Source organism: Artemia franciscana, chromosome 4 (assembly GCF_032884065.1).
Source record: "Artemia franciscana chromosome 4, ASM3288406v1, whole genome shotgun sequence".
Taxonomy (NCBI): Eukaryota; Metazoa; Arthropoda; class Branchiopoda; order Anostraca; family Artemiidae; genus Artemia; species Artemia franciscana.
Genome location: NC_088866.1, coordinates 22,157,140 through 22,175,412, shown reverse-complemented (window position 1 = coordinate 22,175,412; position 18,273 = coordinate 22,157,140). Strand labels below are relative to the sequence as shown.

General features: G+C 32.4%; 1 protein-coding gene across 1 annotated transcript; it reads left to right on the top strand.

The window, feature by feature from the left end:
* Positions 1–3,984: 3,984 nt before the first annotated feature.
* Positions 3,985–4,623, top strand: LOC136025724 (uncharacterized). Its single transcript, XM_065701709.1, has one exon. It carries the CDS (start codon positions 3,985–3,987, stop codon positions 4,621–4,623), a length of 639 nt encoding a protein of 212 aa, XP_065557781.1.
* The last annotated feature ends 13,650 nt before the right edge of the window (positions 4,624–18,273 follow it).

Here is an 18,273-nt window from a genome sequence, read left to right as displayed (position 1 = left end):
GCTTTTCGTTTCCAATTGCCAGCAATTGATCTGAAAATGTTTGACCAGAGTCATCGTTTTGCAATTGGACACGCATATTTGTAGTTAATTTTAAGGTTTTTACGTGTGCCCATAAATTAGAATTTTTCAGGCAAGCATTCATTTCGTCTGCAGGGGTTGATCTAAGTATTATAGGGAATGTTTGCCTGAAATTTCCCACAAGCAATACTAATGTGCTGCCAAAGGGTTTCGAATTCCCTCGCAAATCTTTCAAACATTGATCCAGAGCCTCGAGCGATTTTTTGTGTGCCGTTGTGCACCCGTCCCAAATAATAAGTTGGCATTGCTGCAATACTTTACCCCTCCCAGATGATTTGGAAATATTGCACTTGGAGGTTTCTGTAGAATGCAATTTCAGAGGCAATTTCAAAGCGGAATGAGCAGTTCTTCCCCAGGCAGCAACGTTGCGGCCATTCTGGACGACGCAATTGCCAACGCTATATCATATTTTAATCGGATGGATGCCAGAATCAGTTTTATCACGAACGTTTTACCAGTAGCTCCTGGCGCATCCAAAAAGAAAATTTCTCAAACGTTGTTATCGACACAATGCATTATCGTATCATAAATGTCTTTTTGTTCCGACGTTAACTTGGAAATGTTATTTTGTACATACGACAATAGATCACTCGTACTATAACTTTGTTCACGATCCAATTCTAAAGATGTCGCAACAGCAGCAGTACGATTAGGTGAAGGCATTCCCAAATCCTGAAGAGGTTTGTTTGCCATACATACGCGCATATCTTCTATAATAACTAAGGTTTAGTTATAAATTTCTGATGTAAAATCAAAAGTCGTATCTGACGTCTCTTACCGTTTTCGATGGAGTATATCTTCGGACATTTTTGATTTATATTTTCCCCATAACTCTGTAGGAGCTGATGGAGAGCAAGTTGTTAGTATAATGCCAAACAATGCACGAATTTGACTTGGAGTTGACGTTTCGCACGCGTCATTGGTGCAGTTATCCCAGTGTTGGTCATTCTCCAATAAATTCAGAGCTTGGCATGCACTACGGTAAGTGTCATGTATCGTAAGGTATTCAAAGACGAAAACAGAACTGGCAAATCTGATTTGGACGTGTGTGCTTCAAAGTGGACGCAATAGGGAAGCTCAAGTACATGGAAAGAACAGAAACAAAGCATACTTATACAAAATACTTTGACTCACATGGTGAGTCACCATGTGACTCACCATGGTGAGTGCCCCACGCTTACCATGGTGCAAATAATGTTGAGCCTGTGGTCAGTAGGCAGCTTCGTTTTTGGACCGTTGATAAGAAAGAGTTCGGTTAATAATTATTTGATTATTGTTTCTTTTTAAGAGCTAACAGAAAATACATTGTTCATTCCTTGTGTCGACAAAGATCATAATACATCGTGTATCAGGCATGTACTTAAAGGGTGAATGGGGGCCCCACACATGGTCTTCAGGAAAATCAAAAGATTCGGTCAATTCTTCCCAAGATTCCCTTTATTTTCACTCACTTGCCCTATTTTTGGGGCTGTTGTTTTCTCTGTTAATATCCTATGGCAATAACAAAATAAAGACAGTTTAATTTTACTACAATTTCTTTATTCTATCAATATGCATATTTGCCGAAAGAACCAACAGCACAACAAAATATTATTGCCGCATTTGAACATCTAAAACTATAGAAGTCGTATACTTTTATTCTGATCTTATTTTGATGAATAATTATGCTCAGTTTTTACCATTTTACTAGAAGATAATGGTCACAACCCAACAAAATGGCTGTATAATAGAAAATAGTAATGTTAGTTTATAATGATGAAAATCTTGTTACTACCACTGCTCTCGACAACTCATTGTAGTATGAAGCTGACGGAGATCAGCATAGCAACGCAAGCTCCTCTTCCATCCCACTCTTCTCAGCACTTCACTCCTTATCCCTCCTTATAAAGTTCCTACCTCCAATAGACCTTTTCTTATAGCCTTCTATTTAATCTATTCAAAAACGTTCCACGAAAACATATTAATAGAAACAACCAAAATCCAAGACAATGTCGACAGATTACCAAATAATGAATAGCCCGTCCATATACTAAACAGAAGAAGGTCAGGGTGTGATTCAAAAGTTTAAATATCAATTGAAACAAAATTAAATAATGTAATCAATAGACGAGACAGTGTTCCACTGAAGTAATATAAATTCAAAAAAAGAAAAGAAAAAAAAATTGGGAGGCAAATACTACCCATTAAAGCTTAGCAACAAGATTTTATCCTATGAAGGTTTCATTACTTTCCGTTTCAGGCAACATATTTGTTGAATTGAAAGTTTAGTTGTTTGACTTTCAATTAGGTTTAGTTTCTTCTGAAGATTCTAAATTGATAGATGAATTGATATTCGTGACAAAACTATCTCTTTTTTTTGCTTTGTCAGTCTAAATACAGCCAAAATAAATACAATTCTTGTTTATATTAAATAAAAAAAAACTAGATTTTTTAACTGAAAGTAAGGAGCGATATTAAAACCTAAAACGAACAGAAATTACTCCATATATGAAATGGGTTGTCCCCTCCTCAACGCCTTGCTCTTTACGCTAAAGTTTTTAATTGTTTTAAAAAGTAGAATTGTGGCAAACAGTCAAACTTTAGCGTAAAGAGCGACAGATTGCAGAGGTGACAACCCATTTCATATACGGAGTAATATCTGTTTGTTTTAAGTTTTAATGTCACTCCTTGCTTTCAGTTAAAAAACTAGTTTTTTATTTAATTTTTAACGTTTTTGAATTAACACATGTTTCATTTTGGCTCTCCGCACATAAATTATTAAAATAAAATTTGCATATTAATTCTTTTCTTTGGGGAGGGGGGCTAAATGGATTTCTCCAGGTTTTGATCAGACGATTTTGAGAAATAATGGGCGGGGAAGGAGGCCTAGTTGCCCTACAATTTTTCGGTTACTTAAAAAGGCAACTAAAACTTCTAATTTTTAACGATCGTTTTTATTAGTAAAAAATATACGTAACTTAAGAATTAAATTACGTAACAAACTTTTATGTTCTTATTTTTTTATTATGTATATGAGGGGTTTGTCCCCTCGTTAATACCTCGCTCTTTAAACTATATTTTAAGTTTTGTCCCAATTCTTTAAGAGTGATCGCTGAACCATAAAGGCCGTAGAATAAATAGTTGAAATTACTAAAAATACTTTAGCATTAAGAGCGAAGTATTTATTTCTTCCTAAATACCTCGCTCTTTATGCTAAAGTTTTTTTAGAACCCCTCATATGCGTAATAATCTCTGTTCGTTTTAAGTTTCAATGCTTCTCCTTACTTTCAATTAAAAAAAACTTTTCCATGTTTATTTTTTTATTGCTTTTTTTATAGTAATGCTAGAAAATCCAGCGCCCTTTTCATTGAATTTCTCTTCCCCCATGACATATTCCTCCAACGAAAGATCCTCCCACATAGCCCCCTCCCCTCAACCCCACCCCCTAACCAAAACTATCCCCCTGAAAACGTCTGTACTCTTCCCAATAGCCATTACTCTATGTAAACACTGGTCAAAGTTTGTAATTTGCAGCCCCGACCCCAGGGATTGTGGGGGAGTAAGTATGGTTTTCGACTATGTAAAACAAAATGAATATCTCAAAATTTCTGATCCATTGACTCTGGGAAAAATGAGCGTGGGGGGTAAAAAATACCCCCGTCACGCGGAGATGGAAGAAAAGCGACTCATCTTCAAGTGAGGAGTCAGAAGCATTGGACTATACGATTTCTCCACAAACGCAATTTTTTCCTGATAGAATTTCAACTCCTTACCCTCCAAAACGTTTTCCCGACAATTTGGTAAAACCTGTCACACCAATAGACAGACATTTTTCGTTACATGATGAATTAAATAAGGCTATACAGACCCCTGGTGACATAGTCAGAAAAGGTCAACCAGCCCCAACGACAAACTTCACGAGAAGCCATGGACCTTATTAATTACCCAATTAAAACTAGACAAAGTACATTTAATACTAATCCAGCTACTGATGAACACCAGTATCACGATATAACCGTTTCAAAAGCAAAACCAAAGGACTGGTTATCTTGGAAGGAAACCCTGATGCAATCAGTTCCGCACTCCCCGGAAGATATGGATTTCAAGCAATGGAGGCACCCCAAGAAGACATTTGAATCCTCCCAAAGCTCCCAAGAATCCTTCAATTCTCCTGAGCCAAGAAATCAACAGGACGAATCAATCAGTAAACCCTCTACTTCGCGAGGAGAAGAAATTTACGAAAGTCAAGCAGGGTCAACACCTAAATCTCAAACTTCTACTTCAAGAGAACCAGATACTATATCTACATCTACTAGTTCCTCAGATACTGACAGTGAATCAGACGCCAATAAGTTCAAGGACTCGGAAGGAATAAGACCACACAGTGCAACGGCCCAAGCAAAAAAGGCACAACTGAAAGGTCAAAAATTCCTTAAGAAACAATACAAAAAATTTGACTTAATATCGCTAGCAAAACCGAAGAAGAAAACAGCGCCTTCAGAAGAAAAGGTAACAACCAGATCGGGCCGTGTTATAAAAGAACCAGACAGATTAGATTATAAATAAACAATCTATCAGTTCGGGGTATAATAAAAATAGCTATTTATTGATAAAATCAAGATATGATTAAAAAAATTCAATTTAATTTTTTTTGCTCCTCACCAAGGAACCGCTCCGTAATAAACATCCCTAAAAGAAAATACCTTTCAGAAAGTTTGCTAAGACTCCGATTGAAAATATTGGCCTACCTTGTCAAAGAGTGCTCATTATTCTAAGTAAGTTTCGAATCATCTTTTTAACAATAATAACCACAAGAGTGCAATTGCTTCATTAGCCTTTTTCTTAACCGCAAAATAACTCCTAAACCTTAAAGATTATCAACACTTCTATAATTAACACTGGCCTAACAGGAATTGAAACCTTATGTTTAAGGTAACTTGTATGGTTGTATCATCGTTTAACAGACACCTAATATAAAGTGCATTATTATTCCAAAAATAAGTCAAAAAATTTAATTGCCAACAAGCGCCCTAGCAAACTGTTACCAAGAAACAAATGTGTTCCTATTTGCCGCCCATAATTTTCTAATTGCTATTTCCCTATTGTAAACTGATCCGATAAAATATCCCTAAAATAAAAACCGCTTATTCTTGTAACATAAAGTTCTAAATATTTGCGACTAGAATTTGGGACTGCCCCGTCAACTAAACGTTTCGCGAGATAAGTGGGCGAGACTCTTCCTATTTCTTGAACTTTAATTTCTCCAATAATATAACCCGTCGCTTTGTTAACATATATTACCATAAGAATAATTTAACAATAACAAAACATTAATTAGAAAGCTTATTAATATTGCAATAGCTTATGCATACCAAACAAGAAGATTTAGTTTAGAAACAAGAATTGCAACCGAGGTTAAGAGCAGTCTACTATACACGCAACCTGGAATAACGATAACGGACGCCCTCATGGGTTATGGTAGAAAAACTTAGCGTGTTTCAGCTTGTTTTTCTACATATCACCTAGGAGGACTCCTTGAAAGCTACTTCTTCATTGTTACAGCCAGTAATAAAGTGAACAAGTGAAATTAAATTGTAATCCCAATTCCCCGTAAGCCAATAGTCGGTAGTTGATATAGTTACTGCTTACGAATTTTGTCTGAGTTCCACCAAATTTTAAGCTGTATCTGTCCGATTTCCCAATTACTATTTCTTCATTGCTTCAATCCATATTATACCAACAAATTCTACCCATAAAATACGATGCTCGCACATTTTTTGAACAAATTCGATTATAAATCCTTATAAGTTGTATTTCTTTGATTGTTATTCAAATTACAAATTTACAATTTTTCCAAGTTGCTAAACCCTTCTAAATTTAATGGATTACCCAATTTACTACCAAAATATGTCCAAAGCATAGATACGGAATTTATCTCAATCATGCTAAAGAAAATTTTATATACGAGGCTGCGATCTTAGTTCAAGACGAGAATGGTAAAGAAGTGTACGCTGAAACGTGGTACCTCAATTACGATTTAACAAAATTCGAGCCTCATACCTATAGATTTGGCTTAAAATTAGCAAATACCCCAAAGTACCAACCTGCAAGAGGGGAAGTAAAAATTAAATACTCAAATAAAAGTAAAAAAGGAAAGAATTTAACAAGCCTTCAACCATTAATAAGAAAACTACAACAAAGATTTAATATACGCTGCTGGTTTTGTATGGGCCCCAATCAAACCGATCTACTTTTAATTGATAAATGTTGACCACCTAAAATTTGTTACAAAATCGAAGAAAATAAAAATTGTATCAAGTACGAAGGAATACACCACCCCTTAGATGAAATCCGACATTATGCCAAATTTATGTATGACCCAACGTCTCAAGAATATGCAGTAAGGGGAAATAACATTTTCTTAAAGCGAAAAAAATCAGTAGATGCAAAAAAAGACGCGTACAAAAGTAAACTAAAATCAAAAAAATTCAAATGATAAAGAAAATGTATAAATTTTTAGACGAAACACCAGAAGGACTCCAGGCCGAAAAGGTAATTACCCATTAGCTAATTAGCCTGCTTGTATGCGTAACTAGTACTAACAGAGAAAAAATGCCGCGACGAAGAGCCTTAAGTAGTACCGATGCTTTAGAACCCAACCAAGACCTAGTACCTACGAGACAAGAATTTTGGATTCCAAATAAAACCCAAAGTTTACAAAACCTCTCGGTAATAGACCATGAGTTACGTGAAATAATCTTTGAATCCACAATAACAAATGCAATAAGGAACTTACAATATAGTACCTTAAGTTCTTTATTACAAGTTCCCGTCATTTTTAATGACGACTTCATTATACACGGTATGATCATTTTATTATATGGCTCTTTCTGACAAGATATAATGAGTAAAGATTACAATTATGGGCACGAAAATGCTTTATACACCTTCGCAGCCCTACTCCGTGCAATGCCCCCCGGCAAGTATCCTTTAATAGCATCTTTAATACGCGAAAACTTTTGGCACATGCAAGAAGAATCAGGTTTCAAAATAGTTTGGCCCTTAAAGTTTCTGGAATTGCTGTTAGACTTAAATTATAAAATAGTTGAAGATGAAAATATACTGTTGGGGATATACGAAAATTATTTATGGTACAGTGCAGATTTTGACCCAATGATTGTAAACAACACAACCCATTATATTTATGATGAACAATATATAGAATTAAAAAAAATGTAACAATTAAATTCTACATGAATGATGAAAATTTTACCAAATAAAGCCGTTATTGTGCATGAAAAATTGCTGGACAGAGCTAACCCGCTATGCTTTCGTAAGCAATTGATTTACAAGATAATTCACACAGCCCCAAATAAACTAAGTCTAAAAGATCAATGCCGGAAGCAAGTACGCCAAATCTAAAGAAAAAGGGATATTTATCATTCTATAAATAGCCTCCAAATCCCCGTTGTCCTAAAGAATTATTTAATGTACATTGGAAATGGTCCCAAAATAGGCAACAAAGACTTCCAATTAACATTTACAACCCCCTATCTTTTAAAATCAGAAAGTAAATTACTGACCAATTATGGACCAATATTGAGAATTACGGAAAATTATGACATTGACGATCTTAAAACAGTGTTTCAGCAAACTATTTCCACACCCTTTATGTACTTTTTCTAATTTATAGACAAAGGAGGACTGATTAAATAAAAAGAAAATTTTGGTTGGCTGTGAAAAAGGAAAATCAATACCCTTAATAAACACGTCATACCCAATTCTAGAAGAAACCGGTGTCAATCAGGTAACCGCTATTTCACTAACTAACTCGCTTTTAACTAACAGATATTGAAAAAAATAATGTCATTAAAAAGAACCTTAAGTTATCCAAACCTTACTAGGTTGAAGATTGGGGAAAGTTTTGACGTAAAAACCAGGTCAATAAAAACACCCCAAGATACCCCAAAAACCGAACATTTTGGTTTCCGTGTAAAACCCAGTTTGCCAAACTTGTCTAAAATCGACCACGAATTATTGGACAAAGATTTAGAAACTGCCGTTAAGAATGCAACAAGAGATTTACGTTACCAAACCCTCTACCTTCTACTTGAAGTTCCTAGTCCTCAGTAATAATCTAATAACAAAAATCTTATTCATCTTGTTATTATGTTCCTTTACACGTAAAATAAGAAGAGAAGACTTCCAATGTAAGTAACGACTTCCGTCTTTAACTTTTGCGACCCTACTTAACAAAACCCCCGCCAAAAAATATCCTCTAATAGCAAAATTGATTCGCGAAAACTTCAAGAGAGTTTATAATGATGAAGGCTTTGCGATTATAAGACCCCTAAGATTTTTATCAATACTAATAAGAAAAAATTAAAATGTCATATTAGAACAACCAAACATACTATACAGCATTTACAAAAATTATAAAACCCATTATTCAGCAAGTAATTTAATAGGAAACGGTCGGCAATTCCACCTTCATGAGCGGAACTATGATGAATGAAAGAAAATAATCATTATCTGTAGCAAATGTGACGAAAATTTTGCTTCAAAAATAGCGCCTCAAACAGATGTAATCATATTCGACAAATTAATAGGCTGTAAAGACCCCTTATATTCCCATAAAATATTAATTTTCAAAATAATCCGTAATGTGTCACCACATCTGACTTTAAAGAAACAGTGCAGAAAACACGTCCTCTTAGACGTTTTCTTATGCGGAAGGCAGATATAAATTATACCTTGATCGACCTTCAACTACCTAAATGTTTACAACAATACCTAATATTCGCTGATGATAACTCCGAAAATAACAGTCAAATATCTAAATTAACCTTTTGGTCAGGTCGCATACCCGCGTCAAAAGATTTTTTAACACGTCTAAATGGACCAATTTTTAATTTTCCAAGTAATTATAAAATCAACTGTAGCACGAACCTTTGAACCCCTAATTATTCACACAGCTAATCCCGTGAAAATGTTTATGAAAATATGTTTAATTCCACCTAACTATCATTAAAATAACCCAACTTAATTTTTTTTTAGAAATTGGACTTGTCAAAAGATCTGGAATAATGAAAGAACCTCGACCAAATGACTTTCTCGCCGTCCAAATTAAAAACGCTCAAATAAGGATGAATGCTTCAATTTTGGTCGAGTTTTGGTCGAGTTCATTTGGTCGAGGAAAGAACCTCGACCAAATGACTTTCTCGCCGTCCAAATTACAAACACTCAAACAAGGATGAATGCTTCAATTTTGCAAAATCATATAATAGAAAAAAATCCAACCTTAACATAGGCCTTAATCAAACAAATCTCTTTCCATCTAACGTTAAAAGTCTTACATCTGAAAAATAATAGCAAAGTTGAACTCGCAAGAAATGCTTTCGTGAAAGCCATAGAAAAATCTGAACAATCCCTGTGTCCCGGTCGTCATTTATATTCCCTGTGTCCCGGTCGTCATTTGTGTCCCGGTGTTCCAGTCTGTGATTTCTCTTTGAGTGTCCCGGGTGTCATTTATATTCCTTGTGTCCCGGTGTCCCGGTCGTCATTTATATCCCCCTGTGCCCCCCGGCGTCCCCATTGTAGTTGTGTCCCTGTGTCCCGGTCGTCATTTATATTCCCTGTGTCCCGGTCGTCATTTGTATCCCGGTGTCCCGGTCTGTATATACATTCGTTTTTTAGTTTTGTTTTTCTCCTTTATTTTTTTCCTTTTTTTTCTTTTTTAGTTTATTTAGATTTTTAGATTTTTTAGTTTTTTTATTAGTTTTTAGTTTTTTTGTAGTTTTTACCATTTTTTTTAGTTTTTTTAGTTTTTTTTTTTACTTATGTCCTGGTCGTCATTTATACTCCCTGTGTCCCGGTCGTCATTTGTGTCTCGGTGCTTTGTTGATTGCTAATTTATATTATATTTATATTTATATTTTTTATATTTATTAATATTTTTTTAGTTTTCTTTTTCTCTTATTTTTCAGTTTTTTCTTTTTTTTTTAGTTTTTTCTTTTTTAGTTTTTAGTTTTTTTTTGTTTTTTACCTTTTTTTAGTTTTTTTTAGTTTTTTTAGTTTTTTAGCTTTTTTAGTTTTTTTATTAGTTTTTAGTTTTTTTTTAGTTTTTGCCTTTTTTTAGTTTTTTCAGTTTTTTTTAGTTTTTAGTTTTTTAACTTTTTTTAGTTTTTTTTTAGTTTTTTAGCTTTTTTAGTTTTTTTTTCTTTTTAGTTTTTTTTTGTAGTTTTTACCTTTTTTAGTTTTTTTCTTCTTTTGTATTAGTGTGAAATAATTCAGACGTCATATGCGGACAAACACGACGTCACTCGACAGACAGACAGACAGACATAACCCACAAACAACTTATTTTTATATATATTTATTCATATTTTTTTAGTTTTCTTTTTCCCTTTTATTTTTCAGTTTTTTCCTTTTTTTTAGTTTTTTTCTTTTTTAGTTTTTAGTTTTTTTTAGTTTTTTACCTTTTTTTAGTTTTTTTTTAGTTTTTTTAGTTTTTTAGCTTTTTTAGTTTTTTTATTAGTTTTTATTTTTTTTGTAGTTTTTGCCTTTTTTTATTTTTTTCAGTTTTTTTTTAGTTATTAGATTTTTACCTTTTTTTAGTTTTTTTTGGTTTTTTAGCTTTTTTAGTTTTTTTTTCTTTTTAGTTTTTTTTGTAGTTTTTACCTTTTTTAGTTTTTTCTTCTTTTGTATTAGTGTGAAATAATTCAGACGTCATATGCGGACAAACATGACGTCACCTGATCCACACACAGATCCACACACAGACAACTTATTTTTATATATATAGATTACGCTTACCAACAGTAACACTACTAGAAAATAACCACCATATAACTATCTTTACCCATATGCCTACAGTCATTTTAATATGTCTAAAATTACCGAAACCGCTAATCTTGTCAGGATTTTACTGGCCATTATAAATAAGAGTAAGAATATACCCCATCTGAAATACAACAACCTGTGATGATAATATTTTGTCCAAAGGTTCCTTTTGTAGAAAATAAGAACACTCGAAACTTAGCCTATTGAATCCTTATAATAATAAAGAAAACAAAAATATATATAAATTATATATAATTTATATATATATAAATAATATATAAATTATATATACATATATATATATATATATATATATATATATATATATATATATATATATATATATATATATATATATATATATATATATATATATATATATATATATATATATATATATATATATATATATATATATATATATATATATATATATATATATATATATATTAATTCAATTCTTCAATTCCCTCCAATTAGATCAAATTTTTTTTTCAACAATATAGCCTAATTATCGATAAGATTTGATTGGCTTAGGAAAAAAGAAGGCGGAGCCCTGGCGATAACTATTGCCCATTGAGAAAAAAAGGCAGAGCTCTAGACTATTGATATGACTATAGCGCGTTATAAAAATAAAATAAATTTTTTTTTCATTAATTTTAAAAGTACCAAATGCATTTGACAAAATACGACCTCTTACCTTGTCCAAAATCTACATAGGTTCATAGCAAGATCCAAACTTTGAGCACACTCCAAAACACAGTAAATATAATTGGTAAGTATTTTGTTCACAAAATATATTTATATACCACGCTTAGCTAAACCAAATATGGTGTTTCCAACTTAATAACCGAACAAGGAATGAAAAAGAAAAGGACTTACAGAATTACGACAAATCCCAAAAAAGTTGAGCCCTTAAGATTAAGATCAACAGTTAGACTTACCCTATTAAAGAAATTGCATATATCAGCTTACAATGTAATATATTGTCTTTAATTTAAATAGCACTCAGTCCAAAAACAAAAAAAGGACATCTTCGTACGTTCCCCCTAATGTAGTCAAATAAAACTTTCAATTATAAGGATCTGAAAAGTCAAAAGAAACGTTATTTATGAGCCTAAATGACAGGTCGTAAACTTGGGTATAATAAACCTCTGTAATGTTCAGGTCATACCTAAAAGGAAAATCAAAACTAGATGATTGCATTAAAAGTGTATTCCTGCCTAAGGACAAAAAAAAATCGCGCTACCCAGCATTCTGTCTCGCGTGTCACATAGGAAAACATTAAATCCGGCGCCGCGTTATGTCGTTATATGCGCCCTGTAAGACAAAACTCAATGAACCGTATGAAATGCTTAATTCATTTTTCATAATTATTTTTTTTACCACGTGTCACTCTGCACTGAGAAACTGTGCCTATAGTAATAAAATAATTTAATGTCCTTCTAAATTAAAGGAATTAATACTATAAGGTTTCTGAATAATCCTCGACGGAGTAAAAATTACACCGTGATAGCAGACCGTGATTACCGTAATTACACCGTGATTAGCAAAAGTCTTAGTGAAGAAAGAATGACTTGTGGTTAGAAGTTAAACCGACGTAAAATTTTTATATGCTTATAATTTAGCTAATTTATATGCTATTTCAAAAAATACATTTTTATCATTTAAAAATTAATAGCCTAAAGAACTTAATTCTTCTTAAGATTATAGGCCAAAATTGTTTATAGGAGACCGATTAATCATAATTTTTTTCTTTAAAAAAAGTTAATTAATATATAAACCATCCCCTTGGCATTAATGTTAATCCCTTAACCGACTCATTCGGTTAAAAATTAAAAAAAAAATTAATTAAACATAAATGCTATTATTTTAAACTGTAGGCTATATTAAACAACATGCTGAATACATATGTGGGTATGCGTATAAATTTAAATATAATAATTTTTCTCGCCTAAAAAATTTTACAAGACAGGGTAGTTTAAATAGCTCTTTGTCTAAAACTCGGCTGGGATTGTGTAATTTATAACAAATATTTTTTTTAAGCAAGAAAAAAAGGAGGAAAGTTGTAAAATTTTTCGAAATTATTAATCGAATGATTCAACTTTTCGTAAATGATTATGATACAATCTCTTCTTAATTATGAGACAATATAAACTTGTATTACAAAAGACTAATAGTCTACGACTTATTATTTAAGTTAGGCTAAAATTCTACTAAATTTTAATTATAAGTCAATTTAAATAATAAGTCATATTTTTTTTATTTTGTTTTTACCAACCAGGCTACTTAATTTTGAGCTGGAAGGAGTTCAAGTGCAAAACAACGCTAACTTGTTGGAAGAAATCCTTATACCTCAATATGACACACTCATCCAATTTGTGCCAGTTTTGGAATAGCTATAATTATTTCTAAAAGTTCATACAAAAAGAGCTGTGATCTTTGAAACATAGTTACTAGGCCTTATAATCTTATTATATAACAACAATCCCTCATTTTAAGCTCCAAACTACATTAACCCATCCATAATTAGATTTTAACCAAATTCAAATTTGAACCATAAACCAAAACTTTGATAATAAAATAGGTCAACCCTTCTATTATACCTACATAATCAGTAATATAAGTTTCAGGCCATAACAAACAAATAAATTATTTCATACTTTTATCAGATATGTGTTGTTAGAGGAATTTCCTCTTAATTAGCAAAATTTAAATACTTTTCGTTCTTAATTGCTTAAAAACATGAAGAAGTTTAACGGTGATTCTTTCAGAACGCAAATGCTATTATTTTCTTCAATATCCAGGTATTTTTATAAATAATAAAATAAATTTAATGTAAATATTGCAACTTTCTATCCATCTCCCCCTAAGCTCTGTTTTAGTAGCGAGTAATGAACATATAACAGGTCTAGAGTTAACCCCATCCCAGGCCTAAAACAAAGATTTTCAAAAAAGTCACTAATAAATTATTAGTAAGTTTTAAGTTTTTTCTTTAATTTGTTGACAATATACATATTAAAATACCTAATGTTTACAACCTTAAAGTATTATTCTATTATCCTCTAAAACACGCAGGCGTGATTAATCTTCTGGCAAACAATTCCACATTTTTGTAGATAGGAGCTTGAAATTTTTTCTATAGAGTTCTCTGATACGCCGAATGCGATGCTGTAATTTTCATTAAGATTCTATGACTTTTAGGGAATGTTTCCCAATATTTTCCAAAAAAGGCACCTTTTGTCAGGCACGTAACTTTTGATGACAAAGACTAAATCTAATGAAACTTATATATTGAGAATTAGATTGAAAATTCAATTCTTTTACTGTGTCCTTTAGCAAAAAATTCCATTTTTAGAGTTTCGTTACTATTGAGCCGGGTCGCTCCTTATTACAGTTCGTTACCACGTACTGCTTGTTTGTTGATTGATTTTATGAAAAAAACGATCACTTCCGTTCTCAGCCCCAATTGATATTATTTGATATTTTTAAAGTAACTATTTTAACATTATTTGTTGGTAATTAAACTATAAGGTTATTAGCCCTTCAGATTAATCTATGCTCAGCAATTCAAATACTATTTAATAAATCTCATTGTCACGCAATTCATTTTTTTCCCACCGTATTCATTCAAAAAAAAATTTATTCAACATTATTTACAGATAAGAAGTGATGATCTTAACATTTTTGATGACCATGTGTATAAGTGCCCTTCCACAAGATGTCGTAAATATGGGATAACAATCAAACATGAAAATTCACTTCTAACTAGTAACAACGCTTGGAAAATATTTATGAAGCTAGACACTAAACCATTTGAAACGTTGTTCCAACAAGTTATAAGACTGGAAAAAAATATATATGACCTGAAAGAATCAATTTTTCAATTCTTAAGATCAGACAAGGGACTACAGGCAAGCAAAAGCAACCATAAAGAAAAGAAGATATACCATCCCCTACCTATCCCAAAATAAAGAAAATAGTTGATGATTTTGATGCAAAAATGGCCAAAATTGATAAAGCTATAGGACTCGGAAAAGCCATTGAACGAAGGAAAAAGAGATCAATTAATGAAAATCAAAACCTAGATACCAATAAAAAGACCCAAAACAAAATTAAACTAATTAAGACACAACTTAGACAAAGAAAATTTTATGATGGACAATATGCATTATTAAACGAATTGCCCGCAGTGTGGAATTTCTTCAAAGAACTATGGAATAGTCCAAAATCAAACACGGCTGAAAAAAACCAATACAAGAAAAGATAAATCTCTCTAAAATAAAACCAACAGAAGTTGAAACGAAAGATATAACAGATTTTTCCCTAAACACAAAAGAAACCACTCCAATTAAAGCCTAAACAACAAAGATTGTATCTGACCTTGTAAAACGAACAAACAAAATACCAGAAACAGTAGCATCAAATTTTACTAATGGTACCAGTAAACCGAAATACAAGTCTAAATGCCAATACTTCTGTAGAATAATAAATGTTACAACAGAAGTTACCAAAATCAGAACGACCTCCTAAATTCCACATCTTACAACTAATACAGACGAAAACACAAACGAATTAATGGAAATCTCTAAAAGCACCTCAAAGAAATATGAAACGACTACCTTCTGGAAATACAATACTCAAAACGAGGAAACTACGTCCAAAACTGAATTTGGACCAACAACCATCGAAACTGACTATACCCCAACGATCAAAAAAGAAGAAACATTCCCCACGTCAAACCCCACGACTACTGGCCCACAACCAATAGAGTTAGACACCTCAATGTCAGAAATTACTACAGAAACTGTCCCTAGTGTATTGATACCAAATAACAACTATGAAATTTTAATAACAGTAAGGCAACCATACCAATCTACTAGCTGGGTATGGACTTCAACGAAGAAAGGAAAATACAAGTTAGATGGCAAATCCCTTTTGTCGACACTGACTATGGTAGAACACATTGTATGGATGGAGATAAAATATGCCAAGATGAAAACCACTGGAGAGAATGTTGGACAATAGATGGTAAACTTGCGCACAACTGGCCATACGAGCCGACGAACCAGCAAAGAATGAACTAGAACCCCTCCGAGATTTAACCATGGAAAATGCTCATAAAATATCAACTCAACAGGCATTCCTCATATTATATAGACAAAGGTTGGAAGCGTTATTTTAACTATTCAATACAGAAATACAAAAACTTAAACAAAGCACAACCGTATATTTGAAGTATTTTTCCGAAAGAGTAAATATAAAAGATCAACAAGTTAAATCCCAACAGTAGGGGAGCTTGCTTCTCGTCTATTTGGCTTGTCCACTGAAGAAGATTTAAATATATTAAGAGATGATTTTAAAAGACTCAAAAACGCCATGAATACAACCCTACAGGTATAAAAATACAGGCAAGTATTGGCAACTATCAAAAAAATAAAATTGAGGCCATATCCAAAAAAATCTCAAGAACAGTCAACACAATTAATTATTTGAAAAATGAAGTAGACAGAGTAATCTCTGATTCCAGCCTAACAATGGTGTCACTCGATATTGTTATTATGTCTTTGTTGAACTTAGCTACTGATGTCAGTGAATTTGAATTCGCGTTATTTGAATTAACGGGAGGATCCCTTTCTTACGACTTACTAGATCCCTCGGACCTTAAGAACATCCTAAACGAAATAAAATTCACTTAACATTTGGTCTCCACTTACTCTTAGAACCAGAAGTAGTTAACTTGTTTTTATATTATACCAAACTAAAGGTGCATATAACCAAGATTAATGAACAACTGTTTGCAGTAGTCACAATTCCATTAATTAATCAACAATCCATATATGACCTGTACAAAATATCTACCTTCCCCATTAACATAAAAGAGACAAACTCCTTCATGAGCATCATCCCGGAAGCGGAATATATGTTAATAGATCAACACAGATGAAAATATGCACTAGCAAATGCCGAAGAATTAAAAGAATGCGGGTCATTTAAAAATTTGGTCTGCCAACTAACATTACCTATATATAACGTAAAGATAGGAATATGCATGCTAGATCTGCTCCTAAAGGAATCACAGCAACAAAATATTCCCGACTCTTGTGAAGCCTTAATAGGAAATACCAAAAGAGAAACTTTCATTAATTTACGCAACGATTTATGGTTATTTACAGTACCTAAAAAGACGGTAGGAACCCTATCCTGCTACAACAATACAGAAAAATTTACCCCAGTTATCGAACCGAAATATTATTACAGGACGTTGGAACTATTACAATCAAACAAGGTTGTACACTTGTAATTAAAGAAACAACTGTGCAAACACCTCTAATCACAACCAGCACTAATGTCATGAGCCCAAAAATAATAAACTTTCAAGGAATAAACTTATCCTTCACAATTCCTAATATAAATGATGAGGAATCTAAATCATCCATATGGCCAAAAATAGAAAAGATTAAAGGTACAATGCAATTAACAAAAATAAAGGAAGCGTTAGATATGCAATTACCCTTATTCACTGACGAAGGCCAAAGGTTGATATACGTGGAAAGTCAATACAGATTGTTCTCACCAAACTCATGGTATAATATTATAATTACTATATTCATGGTATTTCTAATTTTACTAACAATAAGAGCGCTACTAACAATTAACTATGGAAAACTCCTGAAGCAAAAACGATAAATAATGATATAATTGAAGGACAAGAGATGCATCAATTGAACCCTACTGCTCCTGATGTTATTTAAGCCATTTTAACAGGGAGGATGTAAGAATACAGGAAATTTGAGAGGTCCTTTCCCGTACGTTAGCATCCTTTCCCTACTGTAGGAAATATTGTTGGTGTATAACGGCTAAAAGGCTATGATGCAATATACTGTATTTTTTTTCCATATACATCAAAAATACTCTTGGCAAAAAGTCTTATGGAAATATAGACCTCCAACAAGCACGAAAAAAATTCGTTCCTTTCTTTTCTTATGTGCAAGAGATTTAGGAGGTCGTCTCTTGTAATTTTACTACTCTATTTCCCAACTAAAAATATTCCAAGGCATGATCATTGAAAGGCTATGATGCAAAATGTATTACTTTTTGACAAATCATGCATTGGAAGTTCAAAAAAATTGAATTAAAGTATGATCAAAAATAAATTAAGACCTCTATGTAATCTTATATTTAACCAACCCCTTTTATTGAGTGTTCTTATATTTACATGTAACCATAAAAATATAGTATTAGTGTAATACACATAAAATATTTTTAATTACTATATAACCTCATATACCTCACGTTACTTCGAATGTACCTCTAAAATTATTGTACATTCAATTTCCCTTTGAATTTTTAAATAATATTACTCTTATGCAA